The 13,050-nt window shown below is 40.0% G+C and overlaps 1 protein-coding gene across 1 annotated transcript in view; it reads right to left on the minus strand.

Annotated features, from left to right (window-relative positions):
• Positions 1-544: 544 nt before the first annotated feature.
• Positions 545-13,050, minus strand: part of UBAC2 (UBA domain containing 2) — a 109,930-nt gene continuing 97,424 nt past the window's right edge. The window contains 2 exon segments of the mRNA XM_075717652.1: positions 545-659; positions 3,879-4,001. Of these exon segments, the coding sequence (XP_075573767.1) occupies positions 552-659; positions 3,879-4,001 (231 nt within the window). The 3' untranslated portion in view covers positions 545-551.

The following is a 13,050-nucleotide window of genomic DNA, read 5'->3' on the forward strand; positions in this document are numbered from 1 at the left end:
ATTAATAAAACTTCCTGAAGAATGACATAATAGTCCCACAACCCTTTACTGAGTTGAAAATGAGCGATCGTCAAACCTCTTATTACTGTAATCAAAAATCAAGTACTGTAAAATAACATGTAAGCTAGAGAAATTAGACTGGTAAATGAAGAAAATGCAATTTTTCTTGACAGGTGAATGTAGTTGTCGTGGTTGCTGGAGCTTTTTTTTCTAGTCATTAAGTCTGATAACATGTCTAACAAGGATTTACAAGAAAAAAACCCACCTACTTTATTTTAAAAATAAATTTAGGTGATATCCAGTAATAAGTAGAATCTAAAGTTACTTTGAAAAGGATAACCAGACTAGAAACCACCACGTGATCTGAAGGCTTGGGAACAGTTCATGTCATTCATTAACATCACTTTGAATCACCAGTCACGCGGAGCCAGTTTCTCCTTTCTGACGCTCTTGCAGGGACGACTTTTCGTGAGTCTGTCCAGCAGGTGGCTTTGATCCTCTTTCAGACGTGTACAAACCCATCAAGTGAAGTTCCTTCACACAGAAAACCATCAGTGCTGCAGTAGAAAATTAGTGGCTACATTTAAGTCATTATTTGAAGCCCTCAGAGCTTCTAGAGCGTCTCCCCTGGAAAATCCCATTTCCATAAGTCGTGCAACCTGGAAAAGAAATAACACAACACCGCTTTAAAACCAGAGTTTCATTCACACTGTGTGCACATTAGTCATGTTAACAGTGCCAGAGATCACTTTTCCACTGATCAGGCTGTTCAAAAGCTTACCTTTCCAGAGAGTAAGCAAGCATGGCTATGCACTGTCACAAAGACCTGGGACACCATGCTTGAAAACACTGCCACAGACAGAGATGACTGCTTTCTGATAGTTTTTTTTTTTTTTTTCTGAAAATGCCACACCTGTATTTTCCTAGCTGGTCCAGTTTTGAAAAAAGAGTAAAATAGAAAGTATGGCACCACACATGACAACTACAATCTAAATATTCTCAAAACAGCCTAAGTCAATGACATTTGATGGAAGAATTACCTGGAAAAGGGCATATTAAGACAGTGATTTTGGTAATCAATAACCACTTGACCATCCCTCTTTACAGTATCGTGTACTCGGCATCTAACCTTTTTGCTCTGTGCAAAACTTGAATATCTATTCAAGTTACCACATGTAAAAAGTAATGTAGGTATAACGAAATTTAATTTACGGTTAAATTCCAATCTAAAGTACACTTAACATCTACAATTCTCAATTACATATAACTGAAAGTCACCATATAACTCATTCACTTTTATAGTTAATCTTCCAGACAGGGGAAAAAACAAGGCAGGGCGGGGGGGGTTGGCGCTGGGAGCAGCATGTAAAATGAGCTGTGGCCACTGACAGCATAAAGCGCTCCCCATCCTGCTCCAAGCGGCCTGCGACCAGACACCACAACTCCTCAGCCTGGAAGTTTTGGGCTACAGGAGCTGCCTGGGAGCTACCGCTGCTCCTCCTCTGCTTGTACGGAGTCTGCAGCAGCAGAATGAAGCTGAGCAGGAATGCAGCAGAGGCTGTTTACATCTCAGGAGGACTTTTCCCAGGGTGCAAGAGAAATGTGTGCTAGTATTGAAAGTACTTTAAATGCCTTTTAAAAGAAATGCGCCATTAAAAACAACCTCCCTTTCATCTAAGACACCTCCAGAACTTTCAGTAGTTTTAATCTGCTCTGCTTTGGTGGCTTACTGAGAAATATACTACTGCCAAGTATGGCCAGAGGTGGAGGTCCTCCTTTTCTTAATATAAATACACCGTTACAAAACGTTTGAAGATGGCTGCTGTGGCTGTCACAATAACAAATACGGTACCAATCATTTCTGTGCATTTCCCTCTTTTCCCCCCTTACAACCTAATGTCAGTTTCTCACCTTCTTGTAGAGAGAGAAATGAATTGCTACTTTCGACACCTCTGCAACAATAGCATAACTTCAAACTGGATTTCATAACCCACAACTTTAGAAAGTTTCCTCTGTCTGATTTTTCATCTAAGATTCTGTTGTTTATGAGAAAAAGGGCAGGCAGTGGAATAAAAGCTAACCACAGAAATAAATTTCAGAAGAAAGGTTTTTACCATAGTTGCCATGAATTCTAAACTTAAGAAGCGGTGGATGGAATTGCGATGTTCCCATTTACAGAAATATCCAGCGAGCATCACGGGGAATAGATTGCAACAACAAAAAGCTTTTTTCATCTGAGTATATTTTAACCACAGGAACTGAATCCAGCTCCAGGAAACAGAGATGTATACTGGTAACGGTAATTTAAGGTGCTAAAAAACCCACAAGAAATGCAGAGATTTTTGTACCAAGATCATTGCAAATGCTTCCCAATTTTAATATGAAGAACAGAAGAAAACCTTGCATTTCTGCCATTCTAAGACAACTTGTGCAGTTACTAGTCCAGTCCTGAGAAACCAAAGGTGCTTAGATTACTTTTTTTCTTTGCAGGGTAAACAGACAGCATTGCAAATGACAGCAATCAGGTGAGCTCTCCAACTTCAATGCATGAGAAAATGTAAGTGTATCTTGCTTTCATAAATCTGGGCCTAAAGGCCTTGGGTAAGAATCCAGCATCAGTCACACTAATAATGCTTTCATTAGTTCCAGCCCAACAATAAAAGTTCCCATAAGCAGAATTTGTCAGTAAAACAAATAAATAAACCAACCCACCAACCCAGCAGGGAAATCTTTTGGTCCACCCCATACCTGGTGCTGAGTAGGCTTTCAGGCCAACCAAAACTAAGTTTCTGCGTTTTGTCTCAGAAGGTGTTCTTTGCTGTGGGTTTTAATTTTTCTTGGTTGTTTTTTTTTTTTTTTGGGGGGGGGGGGGGACGGACGACGACGACGGGGTGTTTGGTTGGGGTTTTTTTTGCCTTTTTGGATGTACTCCAGCAGGTTTGCAGTCAAAACCAGCAGTGCAGTTAAGATTTTGAACATTTTGAACATAATCTAACATTGAATCAAAACTAGAAATCAGATCATAGCAAAGATTTTTGTTTCGGACAAGCTTATTTTAAATTAACTAGAAATGACAGTGTGGTGCTAGCAAGTGTTGATTTATCTCCCTGAAAAAGAGAAAGAAAAACTCACCCTTGAATCCTACTCTTGTTCAAGGGCAGCAGAGACCAGAGACCTGCAGCTAACTGCAGACAGGCTACAACCTGGAGAACTTGACTGCATGCAATAAATCCTGAATACAAAAATAAGACTAATCTTAAATTCTTAAATTTCCTAGTAAATTGTCCTCCTTTTTGAGAATAAAGCTATCAACAGAAGTCTAAAAGTCTAAATCTATGCAGTAAGTCTAAACCTATACTTGACAAAAAAGACACAAACTTCTCTGTGGTATTAGTATGCGAAATCAGTCAACCATGTTATTGAAGGAAACATCCAAGCTTTAGACCAAGTGTGTTTTGCAGTCCACAGCTGGCATAACGTTCTTATTTCCAAAAAACTACATGAGTGAATTGGAAACTTAAGCTTTGGTGAAGGAAAACTTGCATGTCTACAAGACAAATAATGAAATCTATTTGTCATTCTCCCTTCTTTGAAACACTTATTTTATCAGATTTGAATAGCCCCCAGTAGTGAAACGATCTCATCTTTCAATAGAAAAGACAGTTACATATAAAAGCAGAAATGCCCAAGTTGATATGTAACTCTGTTTTGGATGATAACGACAACTCGCTGTCTCTGTATTGTGACTGTTATCTGATATTCTAATTTGTGCTGCTGTAGAGGATGTTTAGGAAACTGTGTCAACAGATGATAAAAAATTAGGAGAGGTAATTCCTAACCAGTTTTTTAGCGCCATTTTAAAATAGAAAAATCTTTACCTGCTCTTCAGAAACCTCGGTAGGTGGAGGTGTGTCTTGTTCAGACGGGCGATGATCTTGATAATTCGCATTATGTCTATGACGTAAAGGAGGAAACAGTCTATTCCAGTTAATCATCCCACCCTGAAACCAGACACTGTTGTTACTCTTTGTAAAAAGAACTACAGATATTTTTGAACAAAAAGATCATCCATCCTACATAATACAAAAGGCAAACATTTAAGCAAAATACTTGACTTTAAACAACAAATACTGCTGCTGTCTCTTATGAAGTCAAAACTGGGACTGCTTTACTATTTATTAGCAGTAATCACTGTAAATTAAGGAAGAGTGCGAACAGAAGGAGGAAAGGATGCTTCACATCCATTGTGAAAGATTTGGTTTACTACAGTGCTAAATTTCTGAGGCTGAAGGACCACCCTCTTTACTGATAGGGAATTGCCTGGCAAGACATAGCAACAGCAGGTTCTGCAAGTGCTTTGCAAGACTGCTGCTGGAGCTAGCCAGGGAAAAAGCGTGCAAGAAATTAAGTCGGGGGAAATGGCAAAAATGGATTCTTAGTGCATCAGGAAACTTGGAACAAGTCCAACCTTCAGGATACCTGTGATTTCCATGCAAGTGATTACTTCTGTGACACCAATGCGACTGTTACAGACGCACAGACCACCTCACCTAACCTCCGCATCTTAAATACCATTACAAAATCTGGCTGTATTCCAGTGCCAAAACATTTTGTAACTACATAGTACTGATACAAATACAGCAGTAATGTATGTATTGTGTAAATCACAGAACTGAAACTTTCTTTTAACAACCAAGCTTCAAGTCTTGTAATAATAAGTAGTTTAGAATGTAAAGTGCACATACGAAAGTACAAGCTTTTTATTTGTCCAGAAATAATTAATCCTCATTTATTAGATTAAACAAACATTTTTTAAGGGATTTTCTATAACACCAAAGCCACAGGCCCTGCAAGCGGGGAAGAAGAGCAAACCTCAAATCTCTCTTTTCTATACAATTTGTTAAAACGTCTTTTGCAGTTTGTGTTGCCCTTTTCCTCCTCCCCTGCTCCCTCCGTTACTATGGAGAAGATCCCCCTCCCTTTCTGTATATATAGGACATGGACTTCCTTCCTCTAGTTGCTCTATTTTAGTTCTATACTGTCGTTTCTCAGAAGACCTTCCTCTTATGAGAGTTTTTTCTTTTCTCTCTCAGTGAGGGCTTTTCCTGCCTTTATGTACCCGTCTCTCCTCAATCAGATCAGCAGCAACTAAACCTACACCTTAACCAAAAAAAAAACCAAACCCCAAAAAACCCAACAAAAAACCCCCCACCAAACCCAAAAAACCCATTTATATAATTTTCCTGGCCTTTCCTTTGTTTTCTTCCTTTCTCTCCAGAGACCCAACCAGCCCAGACACCACAGGGGGCAGTGCAATAGCACACTTAAAAAAGCATCTGGGCAGTCACGAGATTTGAAACGCTAGCTTGTGCAGTGTTCCAGTCCCTTATATACTAGAGCACATTTGTCCTGGTAAAGATGAGCAATAGCTAGGAGTCATCAGTGGTTTTCAAGACATAGTTTCCACCGTTAGTGATTTTGAATTTAAAGGATGATTACGTATCTACGTTTCTATTTTGCGTACTGCGTAAAACATTTGCTTAAAAGTCATGAGGTTTTAACCCAAGGATTCTGTATAAGCCTTACGTTATCCAAACAGTGTAGCGTAGTAAAAAGGAGAATTCGTTTGTAGTTTAAATCCAGAGAGGGATCTCAGATGTTCGACTGACACCACTGCACTACTCCGTGGTCTTGGAAAATCACGTCCCTTACTTCCCCTTCTATGATTTCCCCTAACTCAGAATTATGCTGAGTTTTAATTCACTACCTTTGAATTTCTGAAAGTCTACTAAACTCCATAGTTCAGCAAGAACACTGCACTAGTGCTGCTTTGCCTGTTTTTGTTCTTTTGAAAAGACCTGAGGAGGAGAAAATAATGCTTCCATGGGTCATTCACATTAAATAGGTGAACTGAAAAGTGACACCAGGACTATGACACATTCCTTTGAAGCATCAGAAGTCATACAGAATAATGTCTGTAAGATATAAGATCTACAATAAATGTATTAATTTAGCAGTATTCCAGTGTACCTGAAGACTGAAATAAACGTACCTTTCCAGCTGTGCCCTCAGCTTCAACACTGAGCTGCTTATTCCAGTTTGGTTTTGCATCCTCCCTGTCCTGTGTGCTGTCACCTAACACTACAAAAGAGACTTGTCTACTTCCTCGCCCTAAACTTACAATAGATTTTAAATTAACATACACAGAATTCATTACTTTCAATTAAAAAATGCAGACACCTTACAAAGGTAACTACTTAGTTTTTAAGGTTTACAGCAGATACCTTGATAAACTACCGGTGTGGACTGATGGATTCCAAAGAGTTCTGTGTGAAGACGGCTAACCCTTTCCCAGAAATAACAGACTAGACAAATGAGATCAAAATAGTTGTAAAAAGACCTTTTTCACTTGCCCTCAGAATATTTCAACTACCTCTGGAAATAGTGACAAACATAACCCATCAGTTCTTAACTATATTAACGATGTAAGAATATCCAACATACGACAACAATAAGTATTAAAGGCTGAAACTCTTAATGGTATGTGAACACTGATGTTTAGGATTAATCACAACATCATGGTCCACTTCTCATCTGTGTATTAATTTACAAGCTGCACCAAAACCAGGCACATTAGGCTTCTTCATCTTAACGGCAAGAGAATTGTTTCCCCTCACAGACTTGCCTCTAATGACGATGGACATGCACAAAGTCAGGCTCAAAAGAGCAGAGATTCAGGGAGCTGCAGCAAGAACTCTGGGACTAGCACTGTGGCCAATCCCATAGAGTAAAGGTAAGGAAAAATTAGGAAGTGCAGCTAATGTCTTAGAGCCACAGAAGATGGAGATCAAGGCTATGGATTTCCAGCATGGATGGTGACCATGTAAAGACTTTCAGGCAACCTTAACTATCACAGCAGAAATACATGAAGATCTGTGAATTTTAATTTTGACCCAAAGCAAACAGCAAAAAATGTCTTAAACTAAGTAAATATTGCAAATTCCAGTTAAAAAATGCACAGAAGGGGATTTCCAGACCAATACTCTGCCTTGCCTCACAAAAATTATTTTGCAGACCTTCCCTTCATAATATTGTGATGATTTCTGTATTACAGTGGTTTTTGACTGTGCTAACACACTTACTCTGCAAGAAGTCTGGAAGATTTCACCTGAAGATATCCAATCTGATGAATTTATTTAAGTGATGCTTCCAAACCATCTCAGAGTCCCTACTGGGGAATCAGCAAACAGTATTTACACATTTCACAATATACTTGAACCCTGGCACAAGCACCCAACGGCACAGATGAGCTCACATCCACCTCCTTACCCTTCACAGGAGCCTTGTCTGAGATAACAGAGCTCTCTGGAGGTCCAAAACAGAGGCAGAAAAGGAGCTAATAATTAAGCAGTGAGGATGATCAAGGGCCCAGTATGTAAGCTCCTTTCCTGAGCAGCACCTTCGGTGACAAGTGTCTGCCAGTCTAATCCATTTAATAAAATCCAGGCAGTTGTTCTGTGATTCTGCTTTGTTGGTTTGTTATAAAACCCCCTAAGTTTAATACTAAATGGTTTGGGGGCTGGGACTCAGCATGACTCAGGACTAGGTAAGGAGGACGCACTAAACCTCTTACATCGAGAGCCAGTTTCCACAACTGACAGACTCCGGCTATCTTCCACTGAGATTATCTCAGGTGACATTTTTCTTTGTCCTGAATCTTAGGTGTCGGGGAGCAGCAAGTGTAGGTGCTGCTCCAAGAGCAAAGGGCAAGCTGAGAGCCAAGGGTGACACCAAGGCAAGCAGAGGCAGTGGCGTCACTGAAATGTACTGTGTTCCCACAGGATCCAAGTGAGAAGAGGAAAGCAGGTCCAGTGACAGTAAACACGGTCAGCCAAAAGTCCAGATCACCAGGCAGGTTTAAGCTCAAGCCTAGAAGTCAAGTCAGTGGGTCAGGAGCAGGGAGGGAGATACATCAGTTGGCACATGAATATCCACAAAGCTCGGCAAGGACCAAGGGCAAGGACCTGAACTTAAAAGCAACTCCCAGTCAAAGTTGGTGAGGCCCCAGCAAGGCTTCTCACAGGTATTTCTAACCACAGCTCTTTCTCACACAAGTCTGCTCCAAGGCTGTACTGTACCGGAGCTGGACCTCAGCACAGAGGGCCTTTTGGCGCACTCAGGGATATGACATAAACCAACCCCTTCCCCCATTCAGTGCTCTGGGCGGTAGCCACTTGTCATATTATCTATGCAAAGGTAAGATTTCTTGTTCATGTCTGCTTCCTTAGTCCAATTTTTGCATGTCCAATTGTGTGAATGCTGCAAGATTTACTCTAGCGAAAGGACATTTTTTTTTTCATATTTAATTCCTCCATTGCTTTGTTTGTACTGCAGGATGAGAGGCTCGAGGAGGACTTCTCTGCTTATGGCCTGAAAACAGCACCAAGCTCACTGTAGTCAAGAGGCTGAAGGTTCCCATCAACTTGCATGCACTGGTCCCAGTCCCTGCAGTGGGATGCTATGAAGAACTTCTAGTCTCCATTGCCAGCTGTCATACTTGTTTTCATGGCGTTAAACAGAAACTCTGTTTTGGAAGTCCTGACTGCTGTGCTACTAGAGAGAGAGACAAGCACAGAAAAATTCAGTCTACAGACTATCATTTATAAAAATACTTTGTACAAATTGGTGATTGGGCCCTTATTTCTGTCTGCAACAGTCTTCCACATGTCATCAGGGAAAACACTTGACACAAAAGACTGCTTCATCGATTATTTGACTAGAAGGATGACGGAAACACGTAAGAAAGGCCTGTAAGCCTTTCCCCCTCCCTTACTCCTAGGTTGTAATTTTTTAATTAAAGAAAAATTCAGTTTCCTTTGGTTTACCAGGGCAAAGACTGGGTGAATCAGTTAATTGTAAATTCTTTGTTACTGTCTGATAGGAGACAAACATACCAAGGAGACCATTTTATTGGTCTCTGATAAATCACTACTAGAAGTGGCTTAGGAGAACACTGGTGATGTTGGAACTTCTGTTACAGGAAGCAAAAAAACTGGTCACAAGTTTAGATGACCAGAGAATGAGATTTAAGAACAGACTGGACTAAGGGAATGGGAAAACAGCAGCTCTTCATCACAGAAAAGGTCGTAAGGAAATGCCATATTGATGACTTATTCTTGGAGAGCTGCCAGGGCTTTACCTACTGAAGTTGTGCCTTATGAGGTCACATCCTTATGTCTTTTTGTGTTTTGGGCTGGGGTTTTTTTGCCTTTTTTTTTTTTTTTTTATGGTGTCTGGGACAATACTGTTTACAAGGAAAGGAGTACCCTCCTTTCCTACAGAATAAGGAAGAGATATCTAGAGTTAGCAAATGTCTCTGATTGTACAGCCTGCTAAAACCGCAGTTATGCTATTTCTTTTCACATAATCTCAGTCTTCTCTTTTTGAAAAGCAGCTCTACCTGTTTCCCATCTACATACCTGCCATGGCATATTCTGTAAAAGCACTTCTTATCCAAAGTTTGACAAGTAAAAATATTGTATTATGGACAATTAACAAATTTCCAGTTAAGTGGCTGTCACATCTGCACATATCTTAATGAGATTAATTTCAAAAGAAATGAAAGAAAATGCCATATAAAAGTTGTCTTGAAAGTGATGCATGTGGTTAAGATATTTTGATAATGTTATCTCATGTATATGGTTAATGCCAACTCGCCATCTGTTTGCACAAACAGGAAGCACCTCCTGATATCTGTCCTGTTCACCTTTTCTTAACATAACAACCGCAGAGGAAAAAAAAAAAAAAAAAGGAAATTGCTTTGCATTTCACCTTTTAAAGTAACATTTTTGAAGTCTGTTACTCTGCATAGGTGCCATTACTTGGTACAGACATAAATATCGTCTTACTTCTTTCATATAAAGCTTCATTTTAAAAAAAATGTACTGAAAGCAAGAAACACTTATTTGCTTTTCAGACATAAATTTTTCTACAAATTATGACTCCAAAGTACACATCCTGATGATAGAAACAAAGAAAAAGCATAGCCATGAATGACACAATGATACCTGCGGCCCTCAATGCTGCGTAAGAAAGATCAATGGCAATGGTGAAATTTCCAGTAGACTTATTCAACTGTCTACCCTGCCTCTTTTTGTGAGGACAAAACTCTTCTGTTTTCTTTGTTTGTTTGTTTTGGTTTTTTTTCCACTTTAAAAACTTCCTTCTTTTGAAAGGGGGTAGAAATGTATCAGTATCAGTGTTCTGAGCATCGTTCTTAATGATGGAAAGAATTTTTCACCAAGGAAAGCACTCCAGCAATTTCTAATGATATTCCAATTTCCTCTGGAAATTTATCCTACAGACAAGTCTCTTTAGCCAAGAGGCTCTGTCTCCAACTCTTAGTTGCTGCATCCTGAACTTTGATGCCTGCATTGTCCCAGAGGAGCTCATGTGTCACAGAAGTTCAGAAATCCACATGTGGTCTTTTCTGAAGCCTGATCAGCTATTTCCTTTGAAATCTAGGAGGAACACCTTAATCTGGCCTCTGAAGCTGCCTGAGAGACAATGGAAGGGATTACAGCACAGGCACGATGCCTTCATAGTAGCAGAAGCCAGAAGGCCAACAGGCAGGCACATCTGCTCCTTGGAGGTGAGGTGGGAATGGCTGCTTCTGCTACTGCATTCAAGGGAGGTGCAGAGAGCTGTGAATGCTTCCCTTCCTCACATACTCACACATGCCCAAGCACTTGGCCTTGTAGACCACTGGCTGTCACACACAACAGGAAGGGGTGCTGTTATTTGACTCAGACAGACGACTGGCTGGCAGTAAGCAAACAGCTGCATAGGCACTCTCAAAAACTGGTGGTTAGCTCAGAACACCGAGTCAGACTACTCTGCATTTAACGTGTTACGGTAAGGGTAAATACCTATTCTGTACCAAACTGTGCATCGCAGTAACATTTACTTTTCATTACTGCTGTGATGCAGTAATTCAGTCAGAAAGTGACGGATCACTATGCCAAGAAGAAAGAAAGATATTTCATATCAAGCAGAAGTTGAAAGATGGCATTTTTGAGAACTGATGCTATTAATTTGTCCAACATTAAGGACGCGTTAAGCAGGACTCTCAAACTTTGTTTGCAATAATAAACGGGGATTTGGATCTTCTCTAGACAGTATAGACAGGTCTTCATCCATCTTTTCAAAGCACTTCCTTTTCCAAACTTTCTGGCTTCCCTTGCTTGTGTCAGCTGTCCTTCATCCAAACTGGGCTCTTGCTGGCGCTGTGACATCACAGATATGGTCATGGCTACGTCAGTTGAAAACACGCATCCATGTCACACTATTGGCAGTGGGCCTTGTCACTTTTTCCCACAGAAATCTCAGGTATATATTGCAAAGTAAGTTCCCATTATTAAAAATTAATCTTTATAAGGGAGTGCCTTGTGAGAGGTGAAGCTGTCGATCATAATCACCAACTGAATTTTAAAGGAATGACATGATTTGGAGCTGTTCTTACGTTTGGCATTCAACAGTTGCTGAGTGAGATAATTGGGTGTGTGTGGGTCCAGTGTGCCAAATGCTGAAGGCAGGTCCAGAATGAACACGGAGTCTGTACTTGAGGAAATAATGTTAGCTCCGTTTTAGACATTCTACACAAAATAGAGACAGTTCCAATCCTTACTACATGGCTTACATGGCTGTTATTACAGCATGATGATTAGACAGATAATCCTTCACACACCTCCTGTGCGCAAACCTTTTCAAAGAGTAATAAGGAGTAAGTAGAGGCCAAAATAAAAGTGAGAAATCAGAGTTCCAAAATTGTTTTGATTTGACAAGCTGAGATAATGAACACTGGGCACAAAGAAAACTCAAACCCCAATTCTCCAACATACTAGTGTAAATACATACTTGAGTATATAAAGGGCTAGTCTATGATGATGTAGGGAGAAGAACAGATTAGAATCCCATTTTGGGATGTAAAGATTCGAGTTCTTTCTTAGGTTGCAAATAGGAGGGGCTTCCATTTGTTGACATCTCAAAGTCAACATACAAGGTGTCATACTTGCAACACTGTTTGGCGAAACTGTGCCTCTTAAGGTTGTGCATTAAGGAACAATAGGTGAAACCAGCCGGAAGTTGTTATGTGCTAATATCAGAGTTCTAATCAGAAAACCTGTCTACTAAGATGGATCACATCCTATCTGAACTACATGCTTCTTGTTTACTACATGCTGTGGAAGATGACACTAGGAAGCAGAAATGGTCCATCAAGACTCTCTCAGTGCAGACTGGAAGGACAACAGAAGCAGCCCTGGAATCCAATAACCAATCACCCCCCAAACGGGATGCCTTATTTGCCCCATATTCAAAGCTAGAAATGAAGGGACAGGTACAGCTAAAAGGAAACTTGCCTTCTGCAAACAGGAATTGATCAGGCAACAGAGAATTAAATACTCTGGAAATGCTTGGGGAGATTTCTATGCCAGGAGCTTTTTTGTGGGGAACTGCCTCAAGTTAAATTGTCAGAGGAAGAGAATATAGAACAATCACATAGGAGAATAAACACACTCTGTTTCACAAAAAAAATTATTTGCTTTGAAATAGAACAGTATTTTGCTTTAGGAAGTTGTCCAACCACTGTATCAACCACTGCTTCTCTAGGGAAATTGATTACAAATATTAAACCAAATTCAAAGGCTATAGCTCAAAAGCCTAGTCAGGTACAAAGAGAATGTCATAATTCCAGTCCAAGAAAAAAAAAGATAGCTCAATGTGCAAGCAGGGCGCTCTCAAGGAGTCAGAGACAGCCTTGTGCCTGTGACAACTGGCTGTTAATGAGACACATTCAGCTTATTCTAGTAGTACTACTAATGCTTGTCAGCTTGTGGAATTGCCAATTTCCATGAAAAAGACAGAAAAATAAAGTGTTAGTCTGTAGACGAAATAGTCATAAACTGTTTGTTACCTGGATCAGCACCCTGGAAATTCAACATTTTTAATTTCACACCTAGAATCCACAAAAAAACTTACTCGGAAAAAGAA

The sequence above is a fragment of the Pelecanus crispus genome, chromosome 1 (assembly GCF_030463565.1).
Source record: "Pelecanus crispus isolate bPelCri1 chromosome 1, bPelCri1.pri, whole genome shotgun sequence".
In the NCBI taxonomy this organism is placed as follows: Eukaryota; Metazoa; Chordata; class Aves; order Pelecaniformes; family Pelecanidae; genus Pelecanus; species Pelecanus crispus.